Here is a 22,484-nt window from a genome sequence, read left to right on the forward strand (position 1 = left end):
GAAGAGTGTCCACTGCCCTGTACCACTGTGGTTTGCTGCCTCCCTGCAAGAGCAGGAGGAGTCATTGCTGGCCCTGTTTCTGAGCATTGCAGAGCCAATGTGCCAAGCAGGGAGAAGCTTTGGGCAGGCTGGCTGCAGGATGAGGGGACTCTCACCCCACAGCACCCTCAGCAGCACAGCTGAAGTATGGGGTGAAATGTCCCTGCCAGCACTCATGGGAATGGGATGTCTTTTCAGCCACGATTCCGAAATCTGCCCACCAAACCTCCTGACAGGGATTCTCTCCCTGGAGAATTCTCCTTAAAGGGGCCTTATTTTTCCAGAGGGGGAGGACTCATCTCTCTCTGGGCGTGGGGGCTCTTGAGATTGTCTCACGCTGGGCTTTGGAAAAGCGAGGCTCTCCTGGCTGTGAGTCACTTTGGAAACCTCTGTCGGAGCTCTTTGTTGCAGCCTCCCTAATTTTTCATGCAACTCGTTATTAAAAAGTCTCACGGTGTCTGAAATGCGAGCTGGAATATGCCACATTATTTCGACTGCGGAGTCATCATTTAGCATAAAGAATCAATGAACAAGAAGATTCAGGATGTGGTCTCTGGGGGGAGAAACTGGCTCTGGCAAAAAAAACTGCATGAAAGAGAAAGAAAAAAGTACTTTATTAGCATCTGCTGCTACGCCTGCGACTCGTGGGACGCCTGCAGCTTGGGAAATAGCGTTGCTTTTTGGCTCAGGAGTTTGGCTGCTGTTAAAGGACAGGGAAAACTGATGTAACAGCAGGAAGTTCGTTGCTCCGCGTTGCTGTTGTCCCCTCCCGGTGACTGGAGAGCGGTGCCGTTGGCAGCAGGTGGCACTCCAAGCCAGACGTGCAAGGCTGGGTCTGGGAGCAGGAGGCATCTCGGCGTGGGTTTGAGTGAGCAGCCGGAGCTGGGTGTTGGGGGAAGCTCTGGGGAGGTGAGCGTGGCGTTCCGTGTGTCCCCTGCTGTACCAGGCCGGGTGGATCTCACAGTCCCTGGGCCTCCACACCTCTGTGCTCTGCCCGAGCACCGGAACATCTCCCTCGAGTTTTCAGTCACAGTGTGTGGCTCACATCAGGCACTTCTGAAAGGCTCTTGCAGGGGATCTGTGGGTACTGCAGCCCTAAACAAGCCCCCAGTGTTGGGTACATTTCAGCAAGAGTGGCCCCAGACATCCCTGATTTTCTCTGACCTGCTTCCTTTACCTCCTCCTCGTCCTTTTTTTCCATGTGATCAGTGTCCCCTGCCTGCACCCAGCCAGCAGCTCTTTCTTTCCCTACATCCCTGCACAGGCTCCCTCTGTCCCTGGCTGTTTGGGTTCCTTCCCAGCAGCTGAGATCTCTTCTGCATCTGAATTACTCTGGGTTTCCAAGAGCTTAAGTGCAAAGACTGGATTTCTGCACAGTGCCAAGCACTCTCTGCTCTCTCTGCTCAATAAGTAATGTGGGACCATGCTCAAAATCCCTCCTGTGCATGAAATTCCTGATTTGGATAGAAATTGGGTGGGGATGGATTGATTTAGTTCAGTGTCTTAATTCCCTGTTTCTGCTGAACTCCAGCCAGGTCTGCCTCTTCCAAAGTTTGGCGCCAGGTTGTCCTTGCTATGCAGTGCCTCTGAATAAGTATGTGGTGGGGAAACCCTGGCTCCATGCGGTGCTTGGATCATGGAGAGGTGCATATCAAGGCCTCCAGCACACCAGGGTGGCCAAGTAAGCACCAGGCATGTTTCTCTGGGACTAAACCTGCAGGGTTTGGGGATGAAGCACGAACTCTGGAGGCTGTGGAGGAGTGTGGCTCCAGAGAAAAACCTGATGCTTGTCAGGTCAATGGATATACTTTGGCTAAGAGAGCAATTTCAAGGACCAGAGCCTAAGTGGGGCAATTTGCAGACTCCAGCTGGATTGTGCTGATGCTCCCTCCTGTTCTCCACAGGGTAGAAAAGCTATTCCAAAAAGGCCTCGGGACTCCCAGTTCCCACCCTCCTCCCTGTGGGCATGTGTAGGAGGCTACCACGAGTGTCTCCCCAGGGCTGCCCACTGCATTTCCCCACCAAACTCAGGGCTTGCACCCCTTCTTCTGCTTCCATGTCCTCTGTATATGTTAAAATCCCATCCTTGCCTGGGCAGCCCGCAGGTTATGTTTGCCACAGCACAGCTTGGATGTGTTCCTGCACTATTCTGTTTTTTCCCTTTTTTTTCCCCTCTCTCCTCCTCATGCTGTCTCTGCTTTCCCACCCACCGTGGCTGTTATGAAAGGAGCTGCTGGGAGCCGTGGTCCTGCATGAGGCAGGAACACAGGTGAGGTCCCAAAAGGCAGCAATGGAGCTGTTTTGGGAATGAAATCACTTCAAACTCCCCAAGGATGTTCCGTGCAGCTGGGAGACTTGAGGTACTGTGGGGCTGTAGAGGGGCACCCGGCAAGGAGCAGGCACATCTCTGGAGCTGTGCCATAAAATGTTAATGAGGCCAGAGCAGCAGGAACTTCAATAAATCCCATCTGTGTTTGGAAAGCCACAGAACCATGGGAGAAGCTTCCCATCCCTTGGTAACTAAGGAAGGTATTAAATAACAGCTCCTCAGGGACAAATATTTTCAAGTCAGGAGAGGCAGATAACCTGCATGCAGGAGGCTTTAAAGAGCTGGCTGAGCCTTTTCACAAGGGGACTTTCCAGAAAGCTGGAAGGTTTCTGTCACTCTCAATAGCAACCAGGCATAGCCATGAGGCCACTAGTCTGACGTCCATCACCACGCAAGTGAGTTTTAAGTGGGAAGTGCATCCATCAGCAATCTTTTCCTGATTTGAGCCTCTTAAAAATTTAGGTCTGGCGTCAGGGACCGATTTAGAAATGGCTCATCTTCAGCTGCCGCCCCAGAGCTCGCTCCTCCCGTCACCTCCGGTCACCCCCTCGAGACACCCGTGTGTCTCACAGGAATCTGCAGGGTGAAACCCCAAATGTCACAGTCAGGAACAGGCTTGGCGTAATTTAGCATGATTTTAAAGAACACAGACCCCGTCAGACAGCGATTTTATTCTTCAAGGTTGCAGCTTTTCCTGTTCAGGGTAGCAAGATCTCTGTTCTAGACCTCTGTCAAGCGTTTAAGCTGCATGAGGTTTTGATTAAAGAAGTAGTAGCTGCACAGGGACCTGGGCTGACAACGCCTGGCTCCTGATGGATGTGTACCTCTTGGTTCATTTATTTTTAATTTCCCATCCTTTTCTCCTTCTTTGGAGATTGGAGGAATCTGCCAAGTGGGTAAGAAGTGCTTGTGCTGGTGGGGAGGGGAGAGATTGCAGACACTGGCAGCCTGATTTCACCTACCTCTGACCACTTCTTGCTAAACTCGGAGGAAGGTGCCTGGCCCCAAATCTCCCCACGCTGCTGGGAAGCAGCTGGAAGCTCGGAAGTTGCTGGGATTCAGACCTCAGTGAGAACTGAGAACTGAAACTCTGAGTAACCTTTTTAGGACAGGAGAAAAAAGCCTGATACTGTGGGATTTCAGCAACTCTCACTGCCTGTCTTACAGAAGGGAAGGATTGAGCAGTAGTTTGATGGTGGTGTGTCAGCACCTCACTGGGGAAAGGAAATTGCAGGGTATGGAATAGCTGCATGAGGGCTGAGATGGCAGCAGGGAGTACACCTCAGTTAGCTGAAGTTTACAGCGCTGGGAGATGAATGAGTTGGGGGTAGTTTAATGTTTTTTTCTGGCCTTCAAATTCTGTAAGCCTGCGAGATTTTTGTGGGCTCCCCCGCAAACCTCTGCCTGCCTGCAACCGTGGGGAGAGCAGAAAACAGCCCTCAGCCAGCTTCTGGAAAGTGCTTTTAGACCCCATCATAGAAGCCGCGGCACAGTGGCGATGATTATCTGCTTATAACAGATGCTAGATCAATAGCGGGGCTTCAAGCTATGCTACAAGGCAATTGACTGCAGAAAGTGTTTCTTTATTGGGGTAAAGCTGGGCTTGCAACGAGGCTCAGATTCGCTCTTACATCTCCGGTCTTAAAATGTCACCACCAGCTCTGATGCCTTTCATCCTTTGTGCAGGGAGAGAACGCACATTATTCATAATTGGACTCTCTACCAGGCAGCAATAGCCGTTTTCATTTCCTACAATGGCTGAGAAAGAGTGAGGATTAGCCTTTTTTTTTTTTTTCTGTCTCCCAAACAGCATTTAGTGGCAATTTTATTCCAAGTGACTTGGTAACGCTTTCACTCAGGCAGCGAGGGCTTCGCGTGTGGTTCGCGGATGGCATCGATTCTCCAGCTGTCTTATAACAGAGCAAGTCCTGGCTGGGTGTGTAACACCACCAGCCCTGTTTGTCTCCTAAATTTAGCTTTTCCAGTGTGTTGACACTGCTGTGAGCCACATAACAAACACCAAAACTGGGTCGCACCCTCCAGTGTGCTGGCTGGAGTGGCACAATTAGGAGCACTGGCACCTTGAGGGAGAGCCACATCCTTCGTCCCAGCACTGCTTCCCGCAGCCTCCCATCTGGAGGTGGTGATGTTTTCATCTAAATCCTCTTGAAGAAGTTGTGCAATATATTTTCATGATGTCCTTGCAGGCTGAGCTGCCTGAGGTGGGGGAAATCGTGGAGCCCAGCCTGGCCAGGCAGCTGTGAGCTGAGATGCTTCATCTGTGTGTTGAGCCAGGCATGGTCTCGGCCCTTGGGACTCCAGGCAAGGTGGTGGCAATCATTCCAACAGCTGCCCACCCACTGTGCACAGGTACCTGCCAAGACAGGCTGTGCTTGGTCAGCTGAGCTGTTTCTGTGCCTATTCCTAGCATGAATTTGGGATCCAGCTGGTGTGCGACGTGCCTGCTCAGCGTTTCTCAAAACCAAGGTCAGAATCTGTCTCTCACCTCACAGCTGACCCGAAAAACAACCTCCTTTTTTTAGCATCTGCAGAATGCTTCTCTGAAAACCCAGGGTCTTTGTTGTATGTACTGGACTTCTCTTGTTTAGTGTTTTAAAAATAAACTGCAGGCTGCTGGCAGCACTGCTGGAGTAGCTCAGCACACGTACACAAAAGATGAAAAAAATTTATTTAAGCCAAGAGTCTTGTTTCCATATGCATCAAAGGATTACCTGTAGACCCTGGAAGCTGGAAGAGGCCCTTTCTTCTCTATCCCATGCTATTCCTATCCTGCTGTCCTGCTGCTAAACCCTTTCACCTGCTGATGAGGTGCTGATCAGAGATATTAGTCTGTGAAATGGCAAGTCTGTGACCACCTGCTTCTCACGGGACAAGGCAAAAAATGCAGCTGGAGGCAAAAAAGAAAGTGATATGATCTACCCAGACCGGGAGTCATGGAAGATATTGGGTCCTCCCACGTGGTCCTGGGCTTTGGCAGTGTTTGTGCGTAGCCTGGGGACTGGGAGCTGCTGGATCCCTGAGGGGAGAAGCCCACTGCCATCCCTGGGACATCAGCAATCCAGGGGCCGGACAGGGACTTCCCGTGTTGTGTGCCTGCCACAGTCACAGACGTGAGCCGGCTGTTCTCCAGCTGTGTCGTGGCACAGACTGTTTTGCAGAAGCCTACCCAGTTCCCAGAAGGATGGGATCTCCCAAAATAGGCTGTCTTGACGAAGAAATGCAGAGACATGCAGTCTGCTGGGTGCTCCTGGGAGGTTATTCCTGTAAGCCCCGCTGCCACGCTCCCGTCACAATGCAGTTGGATCTCCTGCACGTCTGGAGACTCATGTGGAGGGAGACATTGGGGTTTCATAGATCCAGCTTGTGGCAGGGTGGTGGCACACAGGTTTGGCACCCCGAAGAAAATGCCACCTTGTTTTCTCTATTTCCCCCCCACTGATGAACTCTGAGGTGACCCTCTCCTCCAGTTGCTTACATGGCAGCAGCAAATGGTTAAAAAGGTAGATTAGTAAATCAGTAAAGCAAAACCCTCCTTCTCTTTTCCACCTATATGATGTCCCCAATGACAAGAGCTGCTGGAAATGGTTCTTGGCAGGAGCATCCCACATCCCTGCTCTCCTGAGTGTGAAACAAGATAGTTTAGCACTCTGATCACAGCAGCGCTTGTTGGAGGCTGGTTCTTAGTAAATATTGGGAGCCTCATCTCTGTTAAAGCAAATAAGTATGTGCAGCCCCCTGGGTTGCCTTATATTGCCCTTTCTAAGGCTTTAAAACCCCTGTGTCCCAAACCAAGGGAAGGGCTGTGGAGCCACTGCCTGATTTTCCTTTTTCCTGCCAAGCCATCTGAACTTCTGTGCTTGCTCCCATGCAGGAATGAGGGGTGACTTTCTTAGGAAATTAAAAATTTGGTTGCCAGAAAAGCTGGAAACCCCAGGCCTGTCTGTGCATCTGCACGTGGCTTCATCAAACTCCCCTGATCTCCCAGCAGATGTTAGTGTCAGGGAGAGGAAGGCTGGTGGGAGCTCTTGATTTTCCCGTACATCATGGAAATTGTGACCCACCGTGGTACAGTATCTACTCATCTGGATTGGACAATATCTTGTTTGGCTTTTTTTCCTTGTAGAACCTTTTTTGTTCCCTCTCTTCACTCCCCCAGAGCAAGGATGATGCAGCCGTGGGCTTGTTCTGCGGGTTGGGATGTGCAAGATGCTGCTTTGTCTGGCTGAAGGGTTTTCACTCGCTGTCTGTGTAGGCACATTCATTTTTGGTGTGCTTTGGAGAAGAAAAAGGCTATGAACAGCTCACACCCCTGAAGAGGGTGAAATAGAGATGGGTTTTAGCAATTTTCTGTGCTTTTGGCTGTTGTGGGGAAGCCTGGCCGTCAGGGCTCCCGGAACACCTTCGTCACCTCCTTTGTGCGGTGGGAGGTTTGCTCGTTATCTGGTTTCTGCTTCGCTTATAAAAGAAGCTGTAATTGTAGCAGCTCCTTGCCATAAAAGCACAAAGACATTTTCAGGGAAGGAAAGTGTGCGTGCAGCTTTTATGATCCTTTACAGTACTCCTTCTGCCCACTTTTCTCGCCTCCTGCCCTTTGTCCAGCATCATCTCTGTGCCTGCCTGCTGTTCAGCACGACCCCCTCTGTCTTGAACCTCTTCTTTGCTATAGAAATGCCCCTCTAAGATAGAAAGCACCCTCCTCATCAGTCTTCTTGGGTTAAGACAGACTCCCAAATGCCCCCACGTAGCCAGGTGTTCCAGTTCCTGCCTCTTTCCTCAGAACTGTGAGCCCAACAGCAGATGCTCAATCTGCAAAATCTCAGGGAGGACTTTGAACTGGGGAAAAGAACCTTTCCATCTGTCTGTGACTGCAGTGTACACCCGTTAACAGGACTGAAGTAATACCAAATCAGATCACCTTGAGGGATGCATGCTTGTTCCTATAAAAAAAACAGAATGACCTCAGACGAGATACAGTATTTTTAACTATGAAGCATTCCTACTAAGTGCCTTTTCCTGTTTATTTTTACCAGGACATTGTTGTAATGACTGCAGACTTACTCATTTCATTCCCAAGGCTGGAGAGCAGCAATGAATTCGTTTCATTTCGAGATTTTGTTGTACAATCATTTTCCAGAGATTGATGTTCTCAGAAGCCAAAGCGAGTGTATTGCCCAAATCAGGAACATTGCTTTTCTTCCTGTAGCCATTAAGCTTTGGTACCTGCTGCAGATGCGAGAGGATCATAGCTGAAAGGACTTGCTCAGCCTCCTTCATCCACCTCTGTGTAAGGACTCTGGTAGAAATTTGTGGAGCAAAGGACCGTGAGAGGGTTTGAGCACTGGATGCAGGGCTTGTGTCTGCATCCCTGGATTGGGCTTTGAGGCTGCAGAAGGGAGAAGGAGCTCCCCTGGGCCGTAGATCACAGGGTCTAAAGATGACTGTTCACCTGGCTTTTGGGTTTTGTTTCTTGCACTGAACAGCTACAACAGGGCACGTGGTGACACCCACCCACACCCGGAGGAACCCCGGCACCAACCCCAGCAAGGCCGAGGGGTTCGGTGGTTGTGTTTAACCCTTCAGGTTGTTGTTACTTGTTGTGCCTCGCGGGTTGAACATCTCATCCCCGGGCAGAGGGGAACAGCGCGGCCGCCGCGTTACATAAAGATCACATTGTCCCTCTCTATTGTTGGCCGCCCAGACGGCAGCAGCATCGCAAACATGCGTGTCCTCAGTGCCGTGGGAAATGTTCCCAGGGGTGGCTTAACACAGAGTGTGGAACGTGATATGACGAGCAGGGAGAGGACAGGAGGCCCTCCAGCCGAAATCAGTGCTTGCCGAGCGCAGCCAGTGCAACCAATACCTCTTTTCCAGTGAACTCTCACTGCTCTGCGAAGGGGTATTAGATTTCTCTTGCATTTTGTGCTCTGTCAGGCATATTTATTTTCTTCTCTCCCCCCCCTTCCCTGTCCCCCTCCTGTCACAGCTCCTGCGGGAGCCATGAGCGGGTACACTCTGTCCAGAGGATGGGTGTGTTGGGAGTCCTTATTAGCAGACTTATTCCAGAGAATTAAACCCTAATTTCACAAAAGGGCAGCAAGAGAGCGCCTGCGGCTCTGGGAGAAGCTGAGTTTTGTGTGTTGTTTGCAAATGGCACAAGAAGTCCTGGTCTGAGCCTGCTGGTCCTGGTCACTGGGGTATTGTGACCAAAAGAGTAATTGTGTTTCTTTACTTCTTAAAAAAAAATTACAAAGTGGTGTACAAGGAAACCGGCCATGCCTCCTCTGCTGTGCTGTCGCTTGTGCCTCCACTTGTTTTCAGTCTCAGGGCTTTAAAATGTTCCTAATCCTCTTCCATTTCATCTTTTTACAACCCTGCTGCAAAATGTGCCTCTGCGACACCTGTCATTGTTTCTCCCTGAATTAATAGTTGTGTGTAATTGTGACCTGCCACAGGATGCTGTCTTGCTCTGTCAAAAAGAGAGATGCTAATGAAGAACATTGGGTACCACATTACGGGAGAGCAAGGCTCGACTCGCCGGGATGTGGGACATGTACTTGCCGTACTGTTATTGCCAGCCTGGGCAGAAATGGTATTTCTGTCTCTCATCAGTCACTGGCTAATGATTGTAATTTTTACTTGCTGAGAAACTCTGGATATAATGGACTTCATTAACAGATACATGAGATGCTACCAGACCTGCATTAGGGGGAGAGAGGAAGAAAACAACCCCTGCGTGGAGGAAATTTTATTATTTATCTGTAGCAGTAGAAGTGATGCAGAATTAGTGTGGGATTCGGCGGTGTGGCTAATGAGCTGGGCTGAGCTGGAATCCAAGCAAACCTATTAACGTGAGCAAACTGCAAAGATGATGCCCAGACCTGAAAACCCTCAAATCCAACACGAGATCCAAGCAGTGTCTGGGATGGCTTGGCTGCTTTATCTTCCTCTGCATAGGTCCAGGTGGTTGCTGTTGTGTTTGTGCTGGAGAGGCTGCTGTTTGCTGTCACCCCCCCTCAGCCTTTCTCCTTCCCCTTCTCTCCTGCCAGCTCCTTCTTACTCATACACTGGGTGAATTGGAGCTCCTGATTTAATCTTTCAGACAACAGAGCCAAAGTATTTGCACTCCCATGGGCCACAGCTGCTTGAATAATTGCCCGAGTTGAAACATTGCGGTTCAGCCCCAGTTTTCAGTTGCAGGCAGTGGCACATCTGCAGGTCCAGCTGATTGGGGTCACGGTGACAGAGCTGAGTGCTCACGCTGGTACCCAGGCATGTATCTGCAACTAAATACAGGCCATACAGGAGAGGAAAAAGCACCTGATTTAGCTGACATCTGCAGTATAGCTTTATACGGTCTCTTTGCAATGAATCAGAGGCTGAAAGAAATGTCAGAGTCGTTAGATGACCTCAATCTCCTTTTACCTGGGACCTGTGAAGGCTTGTCTCAGTTCGGGAACAGGGTATTCTTACATAGGATACACTTGCTGAAGATTGACCATTTTCATTCCAGCTAGAATAACTGGTTTTTAATCAGGCTGACCTTATTTGCAACAGCAATAGTGATTTGAACTAGAGGTTTGCAGCAACGCTGGAAAGCTTTGAAGAGCAGAATAGATGCCTCGTGACACAGATAAAGCTTTATCCCCACATTTAAAACCAAATCCAAGGCACTGAGGAGAATTCAGAGGGACTTGACCTCAGCACTGTGATCCATTGGGATCCGGGGCCTAATTTGGAAATAACGCAGTGGAACGGAGGCGAGAAAATAAAAGGGGAGTCTTAAAAAAAGGAGAGACGTTTGTCTTGTAATGTGGCATTTGTACTGAGTGCTTGCTGACAGTGTGGTGCAGCAAAGAGCTTGTCTTCCTAAATCGATGCCAGTTCAAACATCGTCAGTGCTATTGTCGGATCGCTTTGTTTGGAAGTGGGTCTGTTGGGTAGACAGCCTGATTTGGTGAAGCAGCTGTGTAGAAAACTTCAGACACTTCCCCAGCTTTGCTTTTTTTAGGGTTGCATGAGTACGAGCAACAAGGGAAAAAAACAAGCAAATACAGGATGTGAGATGGATCTGAATGTTCTCAGTCGCTCGAGACCAACACACACCTTGGCTTCTGGTTGGTTTGGGAAGGTGCCTGCTACAGGCTGCCTGAGCAAAATCCGATCTGTTTCACCCAGGGAAAATGCTCCCAGCTTCAGAAAAAATGTATGAAAATACAAGGTTTGTGGTTTTCTGGATGGGAACTGTGTGCAATGGGAAGCTGAGCGTGGGCCAAGTCATCTGGGCATGGAAGATGAAAAGAAATCCGGCAAAATGCTTCACCGTCCTACTCATGAGATGCTCATCTGGCAGCACTTACCTTCCCTCTGGGCTCCAGCAGAGCCCCAGATACTTATGTAGGGGCAGCCTCTGCCTCTCCCTAATCTCAGGAGATTGTTTTATTTGGTTGTATTCATGGTTTAGAGGAGCTGGGTGTGTCCCAGCTGCTCCCTATTCCCTCATGCAGCCCATGAGTCCCTCCCACTGCTTGGCCATCCCCACCACATCCCAGGCCGGGACTGGAAAGATCCTTCCCTATCCCGTGCTGCGCTCTGGAGAAATCATTATTTCACAAATATTTTTTCCATGGGATTTTTTGGCCGGGAGAGTTGTTTTGGGCCTGATTCCTTGTGGCTGGAGCTCATCACCCTTTCCCTTCACTCTTGGGGAGCTGCTCATAAGGGCTCCCCATGCCCACTCTCAAAATTAATTAACACAGCTCATTCTGACTTATTGAAATCACCTGCCTTCAGCTTCCAGCACTTTGGACATAAATCATGAGCTCTTTGCTTTGAGGAGAAACTGTTCAGATTTTGTGTTGGAAATTGCTAGCAAATGCAGCCCATATTCTGTGTCATTTTTGTTTTTATTGAAGAGGAGAGGATGTGGCTCATGGAACATCCATGGACCTGGGCTGCCTTGGCATACGCTAAGCAGGGGCTTGTTTTCGTTGCAGCCTGCTGATGAGATCCTACTTTGACAAATCACATAAACACTATTAGAGAAATGAAATTTTTTATCTAACTGTTTATCATGAGTGGATTCAAGGTAAAGGCTCATATGGAGGTAATCTCAAGGGATAACTTTGAGGTAAAGCGTACCTAGTCCTTATGAAACCCTTATCTGTTTACCTGCCAGCTTGTTTTGTTTCCCCAACTCAAGGCTGTTAGCTGGGGTGACCTGTGCCGTTTCAGTCCAATTACTTTCACTGGAGATGGATGCAGGGGGAGGTATTTTTTTAGGCTAAACCTAGTGGAGGCAGGCTGGGTTTCTGTAATATCTTTCCACTTTTAAAGAAGTGGAGTCACTTTACTCTTCTCCCTGTGTCAAAGTGCTCAGACTGGACCCTGTTGACCCCCTCGGCAGCAGCATTCATTGGAAAAGAGTCACTAGAAGAGGCACTCCAGCTTGTGTTTCATCCCCTTAACTTGCTGGTTTGCGTGATGGGCTTTAAAGGGAGTGAGGTTTGTCACGCTGGTTTGTCTCAGCACTGCAGCTCCACAGCCAGTCCCTTGGTTTTGGAGAGGAGCCTGCCCTGCTTTCTCCTTGTAGCTAGTTCTCTTCTTCAGCCCCTAGGATGTTCTCCATTTTTTGAAGCACTTTGTGCGTTCCAAACCAACTGTTCCACTGTGAGAGCCTGCAAACGTGTGGCTTTTCCCTCTTTGTCACCTGGGTGTGCAGCCCCACCGTTCCAGCTGGCTGTTCCACACCGCAGTGTCCTTGCACAGCCAGTCCACACACCACCTTGTCTCTCCAAAACCCTGCTCCTGTTTCTTTTGGCTGGAATGAACAACAAACGCCCCATCCAGAGCCCGTGAAAGGCAATGGAAAAATCTTCCTTGCGTCAAATCGGCGCTTTCCTTTCCAAACTGAAAACCCTTGGCAGACACGGATGAGCTAAGCCTTGCTGCTCGGCAGCTGTTACTGCCATGCACCGGTGGGGAAATGGGAGAGGGGAAAAACGAGCTGGTATAGTATCCTGGGGAGACCTTTTGTGGCTGAGCTGGCCCATCCCCATCTCTTGGGACAACCTGTGAGGTCTCTACCCTCAAAGCCTCTGCCCAGAGCCTCCAGTCTCTGCCAGGAGTCCCTGCCCTGCTCTGGCTCCTCGTGCATGGGCACAGGCTGTCACCTGTTGTCCCCAGCACCTGTTGTTCATCGTCAAACCATCTCTGGGTGCATCTTTTCCTTGGGCATTACGATGAAAAAACCTTTACAAGCTGCGTGGGCACAGTCTCTGACCTGCTTTGCCTCACAGACCACGTGAAACTGTGGTAAGACGGTGCCTGTCTCTTCTCATATCACTTTAGTGTTTTAATTGCATGAACTGGAAGCTGCTGCTCCAGTATTTGGTGGGGGAACTTCGCAGAGCTTTAATCACTTGCTAAAAAGCTTTCAGGCTGCATTACCATCTCATGCCTCTCTGTAATGGAGAGTCTGTGCCCTGAGAAACCTTCAGAGAAATAACTCAGTCTCTGGATCAGGTAGTCCAGAGCTGCTGCAGTTTTTCCTGGTGCAGGCAGGAAGCAGCTAAACAAAGTGGAGCCCGTTGGGGTACTGACAGGAGCTGACAGCCTGTGACCACCTCCCTCTGGGCGCTGTGCTGGCAGGAGGGACTTGTAGTCTCATGGTGGTCTCATGGTCACCCCAAGTGCCAGCCTCTCCTCCTGGAAAGTGCAGTTGGGAGAGCTCAGCCTGCAGCTCTGCAGTGTTGGTTTTCCATGATTTAGTGCTTGCCCTGTGGCACCCACTCCCAGCCAGGCCTGGCCACCTCACTGCTTGCAGTCCCTTGCTGCTCACCCCCATTATTCCCAGCACAGCCCGTGGCAAGGCACAAGTGAGGTGGGCACCTATGCCACGGGCTGTGCTGGGAATAATGGGGGTGAGCAGCTGTGGCAGGACAGAGGGATGGGTGGGATGAGGGCTTTGGGGAGGCTAGGGGACAGCTCACATGGGCAGAGGTGATGCTGCCATCCTGCCAAAGGGATTGCAAGCGATGGCATGTGGGTTAAAGACTGCTGAATAATCTGCTGGCCCAAGTGGAGAAGCACAGCTGAGAACTGGTGGTTCATAGTATAGAAGAGGTGGTGGATGAGGAATGCTGGAGGGACTGGCCTGCTAAAGGCTGGAGGAGGGAAGACACCGTAGTGTGCCCTGTGTTGGTAGTCACTGACCAGCAATGTGAGTGCATGGTGGTCACCACAGCCCAGCACACCATTACCTGTCTGCCAGGCCCTGCCCATGGGCTGAATTTAAAGCCCTTGTGGGTTTAGGACCCCTTCCCAGGGCCATGTTTCCATCTGGGGCTGGCCTGGTGCTCATGGGCAGCACGGGGAAGGCAGTTCTGTGCTTTGTATCGCCAGCACTGCTGCGCCGGGAACGTGACTGCAGGGAGGTGACGGCTAATTGCTGCAGCGAGTCAAGGACTGTTTAAGCAGCTAATTAATTCCTCCTAATCAGCCCTTGATCTGTTGAAAACTGCATGGCATTATCTCCTTTGCTGCAACACCTTGATAATTCCTGTCTGAATGGCCTTCACGGAGAACATATTTAAATAAACTCAATAGAGATTTCAGACAGATAGCAACTATAATTACCAGCTTGTACAAATTAAAACCGTGGTTTGTTCTGTTCTTTTTCTCCTGCCTTCGCTGCCCAGAGCTTCTACTAATCATGTTCCTGCTGCCAGTGGCACGCCAGTCCCCCGGGCATTTTCTGCACATGCCTTCGGAAAGCCCGTGCCGGTGCCTGGTGCCGGAGTGTGCCGATGTTTCGGATGAGCCTGCACATGGGCACATGCCAACCTTGGCTGGTGTTTTTCCTGTGCTAGGGGCTCACTGCTGTGCAGGGGAGCTGCAGGAGCAGCCCCCCTCCACCCCTCAGGGTTGCCATGTGCTATTCTCCCCAGGACCAGTCCTGCAGTTCCCCCCCCCCGTCTCTCCTAAGGTTTACAACCTCCTGGAAATATAGAGTTTTTCTCACCTGGGAGGGGCACAAGCACTCAGACATTGGCCTTCAGTGGCCACAGGAGCCCAGGCTGGAGCTTTCAGTCATGGTGTTCAACTGTAGGTGCTGTAGGTGCTTCCCTACATCACTTTGGCAGTGGATTGCCTGCACTGAGCGCTGCTGGCTGCAGCAGGGCTTGAGCACACTTCGTTAGGAGGGGTAAGGTCAGGCCACACTCATTTCCTTCACGGTCACTTGGGACAGCAAGAAGGGCTGGCTCCTCTGGCATTTGGCAAAGGTCAGCCAGCCCTGGTGCTTGCATTTCCATTCTAGCTCGCTCTGCTTCCCTGCCTGCTCCTGGGAGCACCAGAGCCACGGTCTGGGTGCTCAGGTCTATCTTTTAGGTAAATGTAACAGCTGCGAGCAGGGCGGTTTTCCAGCATCCAAGCAGTGGATAGCAGAGAGAAGAGAATGTTGCTATGCTTTAATGAGGGATTACAGCGAATCAGAAAGCAAAAATGGATTTTTAATGACAGGAACAGGTCGGTGCCTCTGGTCCTCGTAGGTGAAATCAGGGTAATATCAAGTTTCCTGCCCATTCAGCGGGTTGTGAGCCAACTGGGGCACATCTTCCCCCGCGGGAGGTGCTCTCTGACCCATACTTGGACAATGAATATTTTTATGCCAACAATTTGACCAGGGCTGGAGCATCCCTAGAAGTATGCAGAGCATCTCCCCAGATAGACCCAGGATTTTGCACATCCCCTCTACCCTGCTCCTGGGAGAGCTGGGAAGCAGGCATTGGCCTTAACCCTTCAGTGCCTCAGTTTTCCTTGGTTGAAGGGAGCTGCTAATCCATCCCAGCCTCCCAGCAAGGCTAAATTCACTAGCTCCTGCTCGGTTTTCTTTGGATGCCATGGCAATAGGGCAGTGTGAGGACATAAAATGACTGATTTGCATCGAGATGCAAAATGTCCCTTTGTCCTGAGCCTTTGGGTTATCTGGTTTCGTTGCCCATTTCTGGGGCGAGCCAGATATAGCAGTGGAATCACATGGAAGAGCACAAAGGCTCTAATTCAGAGCTGGGACTGAGCAATTAAAATGTAGTGTGTTCCAAAGCCAGGTTCCCTGGATAGCAGACAAAAAGAATCAATTTCCTTCAAACAAATACTAAATATTAATGAGAGGCCGTGGTCTGCCATGCACACGGAGCTGGAAAGAGCATTTCCCGTTGATCACTGCAGAGGCAGGTTCATGGGATGAAATTGCTTTTCGAGTGGTTATTTGTGGCCTTTCCCAAGGTGCCTCGGGATGGTTTGCCAGCCCGAAAAAAAAAAGAAAAGGAAACTCAGAGCATTTCCATTTTCCATCCAGGCAGGCACTGGGAATGTGTGCTGGAGCTTTCATTTTTGTTTACGCACTTGCCCGGGTGGTTGGGGAGATGGCTGGGATTGGTTACGTAGAAATCAGCCCCGAATTTACGTCTAGAAGGAAGCAATTCCCTGGGAACATCAGCCAGCTGAGCCTGCCCCCGGAATGGCCTGCCAAAGGCAGAACATGGGACCCAAGAGCATCCCCAGCTTTGCAGCCACATCCGCTCGCTGATTTATTTCAATAATGAGCATTGGGGGAAACATTAAAAAAATGACTTACAGCACTCACCAAGTATCCTAAAGTGAAAGCAGAGGGCTGGGAGCTTTGGAAAAGAAATTTTTTTTCTATTGCTTTGACCCTTGGGTGAGTCAGGAAACCTTGTATTAACTCCCTTTCCAAACTTGGAAGAAAAATGAAAAGGCTTCTTTCCCTACCTCGCCAGGACACACAGCTATGGTGTGGGACTTTTCTCCCCAGTGCTGTGCTTACCCATGGGCAGCACAGCCTTGGCTGGGAGGGCAAAGAGCACAGCGGGAATGGTCTCAGCCCTGCTCTGTCCCACACAACAGCCATGGAAGCTGCTGGAAGCATTTTGCATCCGTCACGCAGTAAATAATAACATGTCGGCTCATGATTTTATAAAACCATTAAGGCAGCTGCGTAGCCGTGGGTCGATCGGGAGCTAATATTAGCTCGAAATGACTAAAATTAGAAAATTAGAACCAAGCCAGAACTAATTAGTTGTTCAGGGAATAGAACCAGAACCGGAACTAATTAATTGCCACTGAAATATCGCCGCGGGGCGCAGTGGGTGCCGCCGCTTCCAGCTCCGCACCAGCTTTGCTTGGGATGACTCCTGTGTGGGCTCGGAAAGGAGCCCAGAGTCCCATCTGAAGGCTGTGACAGCTAAATAAGAGTTGGCGGCTCAGTCCCAGCTGTGTGATGCGGCACAGACTGGGCTGTGCTGGGAGCAATCCCATCGCAGCCCAGGCAGCTGCTGCCGGAAGGGCTCGGAAAAGCGTCCCCTCGCCCTGGCTGCCCAGATGTGCCTTTCCAAAGGTGAGGGCAATTACAGTGACCACCTTGAGGGCTCCCAGCAGCACACAAGCTCTTCCCTCTGATCCCAGCAGCTCTGCCTTCTCCTTCAACTCCAGCTCTGCCGCCACTGTGATGCTCAGCAAAGCTCTCTTGAGTGAGCCAGGAGCTGCCATCCATGCAAACACTGCCAGAATAATTTCCAGGGAATTAGGAAGTTGGTACAGATAACTGGCACGTGGCTGCATTTTTCCATCTGTGACTCCGTCACCTTTATGGTCACTTCTTTTTACTTTCCAAAGGTGGTAACTCACCTTATATTTCTTTTTCCTACTCTCTCAGCGCTCAAACAGCAGCTCTGATTTTAGCAGCAGCATGACGCACGGTGTTTTAAATTCAATTTAGAATACAAACTATTTATACCAGCCAGAAAAAGGCAGTGAAGCAGCTCTCTCTGTCATGAGTGGATTTGTAATTTCGGAGCAATCATTGCATAACTAATTGAATCAGCTCTCAGCATGTGAAATCAGTGCCCTGCTTATCAGAGGTTTTCATCGTTCCCCCCTCCTGAAGCCATCAGTCCCCCTCCACCAGCAGCACTTTGTGCTTCTGCAGCAGCCTGGGAAGAAAGCGAGACCTGCAAAGCTGCCTTTTTCTGCTCAAATTGAGCCAATAAATTACCAAATGCATTCAGAGTAGATGAAGAGCTGGGTTGCAGGTGCCCCCAAAAGCTGCCCAGGCTCCATGCGAGGGAGTGAAGTGCATTTGAAACTAATCAAGTGCCAGCCGTGTCTGAGAAGCAAATTGGTGCCGAGATGTTCTGCTGACTCCCACTTCCTGCTTCGTTGCCCAGGTGTGCTCTCCTTGGCTGGAATTTTGGGTCTGATGTCTGTTCCAAACCTCCGGCTTGGCACCTGAAAATGGAGCCTAAGAGGGGCGATAAATATAGTGACAGCTTTCCAAGGGGTACAGGAAAGGCAGAGAGCAAAGTATTTGTGAGGATTTTTATCAGCTGGGAGTGCAGGGCCTGGATTTGGTGGCTGGGGTGGATCTGGTCCAGCGGATTTTGGGAGCAGCTCCAGCCACCTGCGTGCAGCAGCCTCCTGGGGTTAGAGGGCACTTCCTCATCTGTGGGGTGGTTTGGGCAGGGGCCCATCAGCATCTGCAGAACACAGAGCTGAACCTTGCAGCCAGGGAAGAGTGTGCTGTAAGGGATGTTAATGCCTCCTCAGGGATGCTGCCTGTGTACATGTGGGTCCCAGGCTGTCACTGCTGCACTGGGATGGGTGAGGAGGGCAGATGAGCCCTAATGGCTACAATTGCTGAGTGCTAATGAAGGCCAGGCTGGTTCAGCTGCTACAAATGGAAGCAGTTCTCTGGGCAAGGCTGGCAGATCTTGTCTTGGGCAAGCTTGAGGGAGCGCTTGCAAATTTTCTGGATGTGCACAGTGAAGGGTTCTTCCTGGGATCAGGTGTGATCCCTGAGACCGAGACTGGACATAGGAAGTGATACATCCCAGAAAATGAGAGCTGGGTGTCCCTGTGGTGCACCCCCTCAGGGATCCATTTTCCTTCTTAGCAATGCTCTCAGCCTTGTTGAATGCCAAGCATCATATTCCCCAAAACTGATGTGTAGGGTGTTTTGTTTTTTTTTTTCCATCAGCCCAGGCCTTGATGCTACTGGCTGACCTGGTGTACAAGGGCATATGCAATGCAAGCAGGGTCTGGCATGGGTAGGAGAAGGAGCTTTCATCCCCAGGCTTGGCTCAAGGCATGTCCCATCAGTGGCCTCCACTTGCTTTTTGCACAAAACCACACAGACAAAGTGTCCCCAACATGTGAGGCCAAGGCTGTGGGATTCGGGCTCCTGGGGCAGCATGTGCCAGGCATCCCCAACCACCCACTTTGTTTTCTGTTGTCTCTCCAGGTGGCCAGATTGGAGCACAAAACACGAGTGTTCAGCCGAGTCCTCGGCTCTGCACATGCTGCCTGTTACTGCCTGGGCGCCGTGATCCTGCTGCTGAACTGTGTGCGGAGCCACTGGTAAGGAACTCACCCTACTGGCCTGTATCCATGGAAAGAAATGCCCCGATAGAGTGGGGGGGATGAGGGATATTCGCTCTGCAGTGCCGAATCCAGCCCCAGTGCATTGCTTTTCCATGGTTGGATAACTCCAGCCAGCAGCAGATTTATTCCAGGGTTTGTAATAAAGACAAGGGATGTGGCAGGATGGCCAAACCCATCAGTTTCACCAGCCATTGAGTGTCACAGGTTTCCTTGCTCTGCTCCCTGGGGATGTTTCCTCTCCCCTGTGAGCAGCCCAGGTGACAGGAGGGCTGTTTGCACAGGATGGATCATATGTAACAGCGGGATTTTTTAATTTTCTCATAAAAATCATAAACAAAATTAAAGCTGCTTTTAAGAAGCCGCAGTTTCCTGTGCAGAAGAGCAGGATTACCTGTGCACTTAGCAAACAGTCTCTTGAAACTCTTATCTGCCATCTCTAAACACTACCTGGGCTTGCTAATAGTATTGTATGGCTGATACACCGTACACCGTGGGAATACGTCCTTTAGCGTTCCCAGTGCAGCAGAGAGGTTTTACTGCAGAAGATTTCCTCAATGCCAGCAATTTATCTGTGATCTGGTAGGCTTTATCTTCACTGCTGTTAGTCGAGACAGACTCACTAAATTCCCAGATTCAATTATACCAGGGTCAGAGCTAATGGGTTGTTTAGTACTCTGGGTAATTTCCCAGGCGCAGAGATCTCTGGTTGGAATTTGCACATGTATTTAAGAGCTATGCCTTCCTGGAAATGACACCAGGACCTGCCCTTGCCCTTCTGTGTTTGTCCCAGCTACTGCTGATTGCAGAAACTGTAAGAAAGCTTGCAGTGAACAGGTCTGTAATCGAATGCAGGCAATTCAGGGGGCATGTGTGTGTGCTGCTGATGTCTCAGTGACACAGAAGGCTTGGATTTCGCTGGGGAATGTCTCAACAGTCTCTTGCACAAATTACATAGTCATTTGTTGTCTGGGAAGTAATGCAAAGCCTTGTCCCTGCCTTTAATTAAAAACATGGGTGATGGAAGGACAGTCTCCATTCCTTCTGGCTCCTGGGTCAGTGAGGCTCGCTGGGTCACTGACAAGACACTGACTGGGAACTGCTGGGAGAACCAAAGGGCCTCATCTGTCCCAGCACTATGTCTCTTATTCCCCCTGTAGAGCCCTCAGAGCCCCACCAGGGCTGGCATCACTGGCTCTGCTCTGTCATGAGCCTGTAGGCTCACTGAGTTTGGCTCTGCCTGCACAGCACAGCAGTCGGGCCCTGAAGAAACAACAAGATCAATTCAGGGGGCTGGAAAAGCCCCGTCTGGACCTTAGTTTTGGAGGAGAAAAGATGGGGCAGCTTGCCCCTAGCAGAACACAGATGAGATGCCAACCCACCACAATGGGCCAAAGCCTTTCAGATCACTGCAATGGGAAGTTGATTTTGCCCAGATGTTTCGACATATTTGGGTTATTCTCTCGCCTTTTCTTGGCACTGAAGTTGGCCTGAGTGACAGCTAGCAGGCTTTGGAGGCTATTCAAGCAAGCTCTTAACTGTGGGAGTAATGGGACAGTTTCAGGGGGATCATCAGAGCAGCAACTTCTGGAGTTATCCCAGAACACACCTGGGAGACCTGCTGCCTTCATTCCCAGCCCAGCGAGCCCTCCAAGGCTCTCAAGCCTGGAGAGCTTTTGCTTCCTGGGAAGGATTCATCCTGTCCCTTAAGGCACTTGCATGAAGATACCAGCCAGGTGCAAAGTGGGGTTCAGCTGACCAGAGGGGTTTTGCACCACACGGGCACCGTCATCTCAGTGCCCAGGGACACTGCAAGGGACACGTCTCACCCGCTCTTGCTGTTTTGTTTTTCCCTTCATTTTATTCTCTGAGTCACTTGTACTGGGCGTGCTGGTGGGAGCAGGTTTGCTGCTCCTCAGCCCCATGGAAGCTGTGCTTCACATAATGGTCGGGATTGCTCGTGCAGAGCATGCAGGCTGCTGATAGAGAGCAAAAAGGCAGCCTCGGGGGTCCCTCCACCCCCAGTGCTGTAATCCAGCCTTTAAAACTCCTCTCTGCCTCCTCTGGGGACTTGTTACGTGGGTGGGGGCTGCCAGGGAGCGATGAGGAGCCCAGGGGATGTCTCTTTTGGTTTTAAAAACCTGCTTCCTTTTCGCAACTGAATTTTTGAAAGGCTCCGGGCTGGGGGCGGAGGAGGGGAGGGCAGAGCAGACAGAAACTTCGGGAGTGGGTTGGAATTTCGACTGACAGCACCCGGGAGCTGGGCTGTGTGGCTGCTTCACCGCCCACCCCACGCGGGGTCTGTGCCATGGGCCTGTCCACAGCTGGACATGATGCTCTCATGCCAATTTGGCTCCAAAGGGATGCCTTGCATGTAAGAAGAGGGATATCTTTGTGCTCAGTTAAGCAATTAGGTGCTTCCCAGCTCTGAGCTTCATTATCAGCTTGCAATCTTGGCTTGCAATTTGGAGTGACCTGTGACCAGGTGGGACCTGCCTAGTCAAGTGCACAAGACAAGCATCCCTAATTGCGTTGGTGCGATGATTATTTTCATGACAGCCTTTTCTTTCTGCAAGAAGCAGGGAACTTCCATCGCTGAGGCTCTTATCTGTGAAAACAATTCCTGAACTTCTGAACCATCTGCACCACGTGCGCTGGCCCGGCGGTTTGTGACTGTTATCTGTGTGACATGGGACGTGACAACCTTCACTGTCCTCCAGACTTGCATCCAGTCTCAGTCTCTCTTCCCTCACCACCCTGTTGATATCTTTCCCTGCATCAGCTCTGTAATTAGTTGCTGGTGCTGCCTCTGAGCCCTTCAGTGCTGCTTTTGGCACACATTGGCACACTGCCCACCTCAGGGCAGGTACATGGGAACTTCTGAGCTTCAGGTCTCGGGACGTTTCCTTGAGCTTAAAGGCAGCACCCACGTGCACACCCTGACAGGGGGTTGCAGGGGGTTGGGGTACCCAGGGCTGTAATGTCTCAGTGGGAATAAATCCCAAAGAGGCAGTGCCACTGGCAACATGTTCAGTGGTACCACACTGCTTGTTGGCATGAAGTCCTGTACATATTGCCTCCTGTGTGGATTTCTCACTTGAAGGTGACACTTCCAGGAAAATAAATCCACCTTGGGATGGGGTTTTGTCCAGGAGAGGGGCTGTTTGTCATTGCCAGGTAGTGCCTCTCATGAATGAGCGTGCCGTAAACGGCATCAATCCCAGAACCACGTGGCCCTGTGTGCAGAAATGACCAAATTTGATGATGGGAATCGAGCTTCACCTGCTGGAGCTGATGCCCCTCCGAGCCACGCTGCCGGCAATCTCTGATGGCTGTTCGGGAAAAGCCCCGGGCGGCCGACGGCACCTCCTGCCCACGGCATCCGCATGAGGAAACCAGGCAGCCGAGATGTGAGGTGGGGGAGAAGCTGCCACAGCCCCCGACTGACCGAAATAACACACGCACACCAGTGCTGTCAGAAAAGCAAAGTCATTATTGGCAAAAGAAGCTGTGAAGATGATGGCTGGGCTGACAATTGCCGGTGGTATCGGCAGGACGATTTCAGTGTTGTCGAGGTTGCTGTTTTCAAATGAACAAGATCTTTTGTTGCAGCCTGTGCTGCTGGGCACTACCGGGTGGT

The 22,484-nt window shown here is 50.7% G+C and overlaps 2 protein-coding genes across 3 annotated transcripts in view; both read left to right on the forward strand.

Moving 5' to 3' along the window:
- FLCN (folliculin) overlaps positions 1-22,484 on the forward strand; it is a 208,640-nt gene that overhangs the window by 92,837 nt on the left and 93,319 nt on the right. The gene's annotated exons all lie outside the window — the stretch shown is intronic.
- PEMT (phosphatidylethanolamine N-methyltransferase) overlaps positions 1-22,484 on the forward strand; it is a 41,435-nt gene that overhangs the window by 3,444 nt on the left and 15,507 nt on the right. For both annotated transcript variants that reach the window (XM_051779161.1, XM_051779169.1), the window contains exon 3: positions 18,708-18,823. In XM_051779161.1, coding sequence (XP_051635121.1) covers positions 18,708-18,823 — 116 coding nt within the window. The remainder of the gene's footprint in view (positions 1-18,707; positions 18,824-22,484) is intronic.

The sequence above is a fragment of the Manacus candei genome, unplaced genomic scaffold, assembly GCF_025592945.1.
Source record: "Manacus candei isolate 608988 ecotype Guabito, Panama unplaced genomic scaffold, ASM2559294v1 h1tg000002l, whole genome shotgun sequence".
NCBI lineage: Eukaryota > Metazoa > Chordata > Aves > Passeriformes > Pipridae > Manacus > Manacus candei.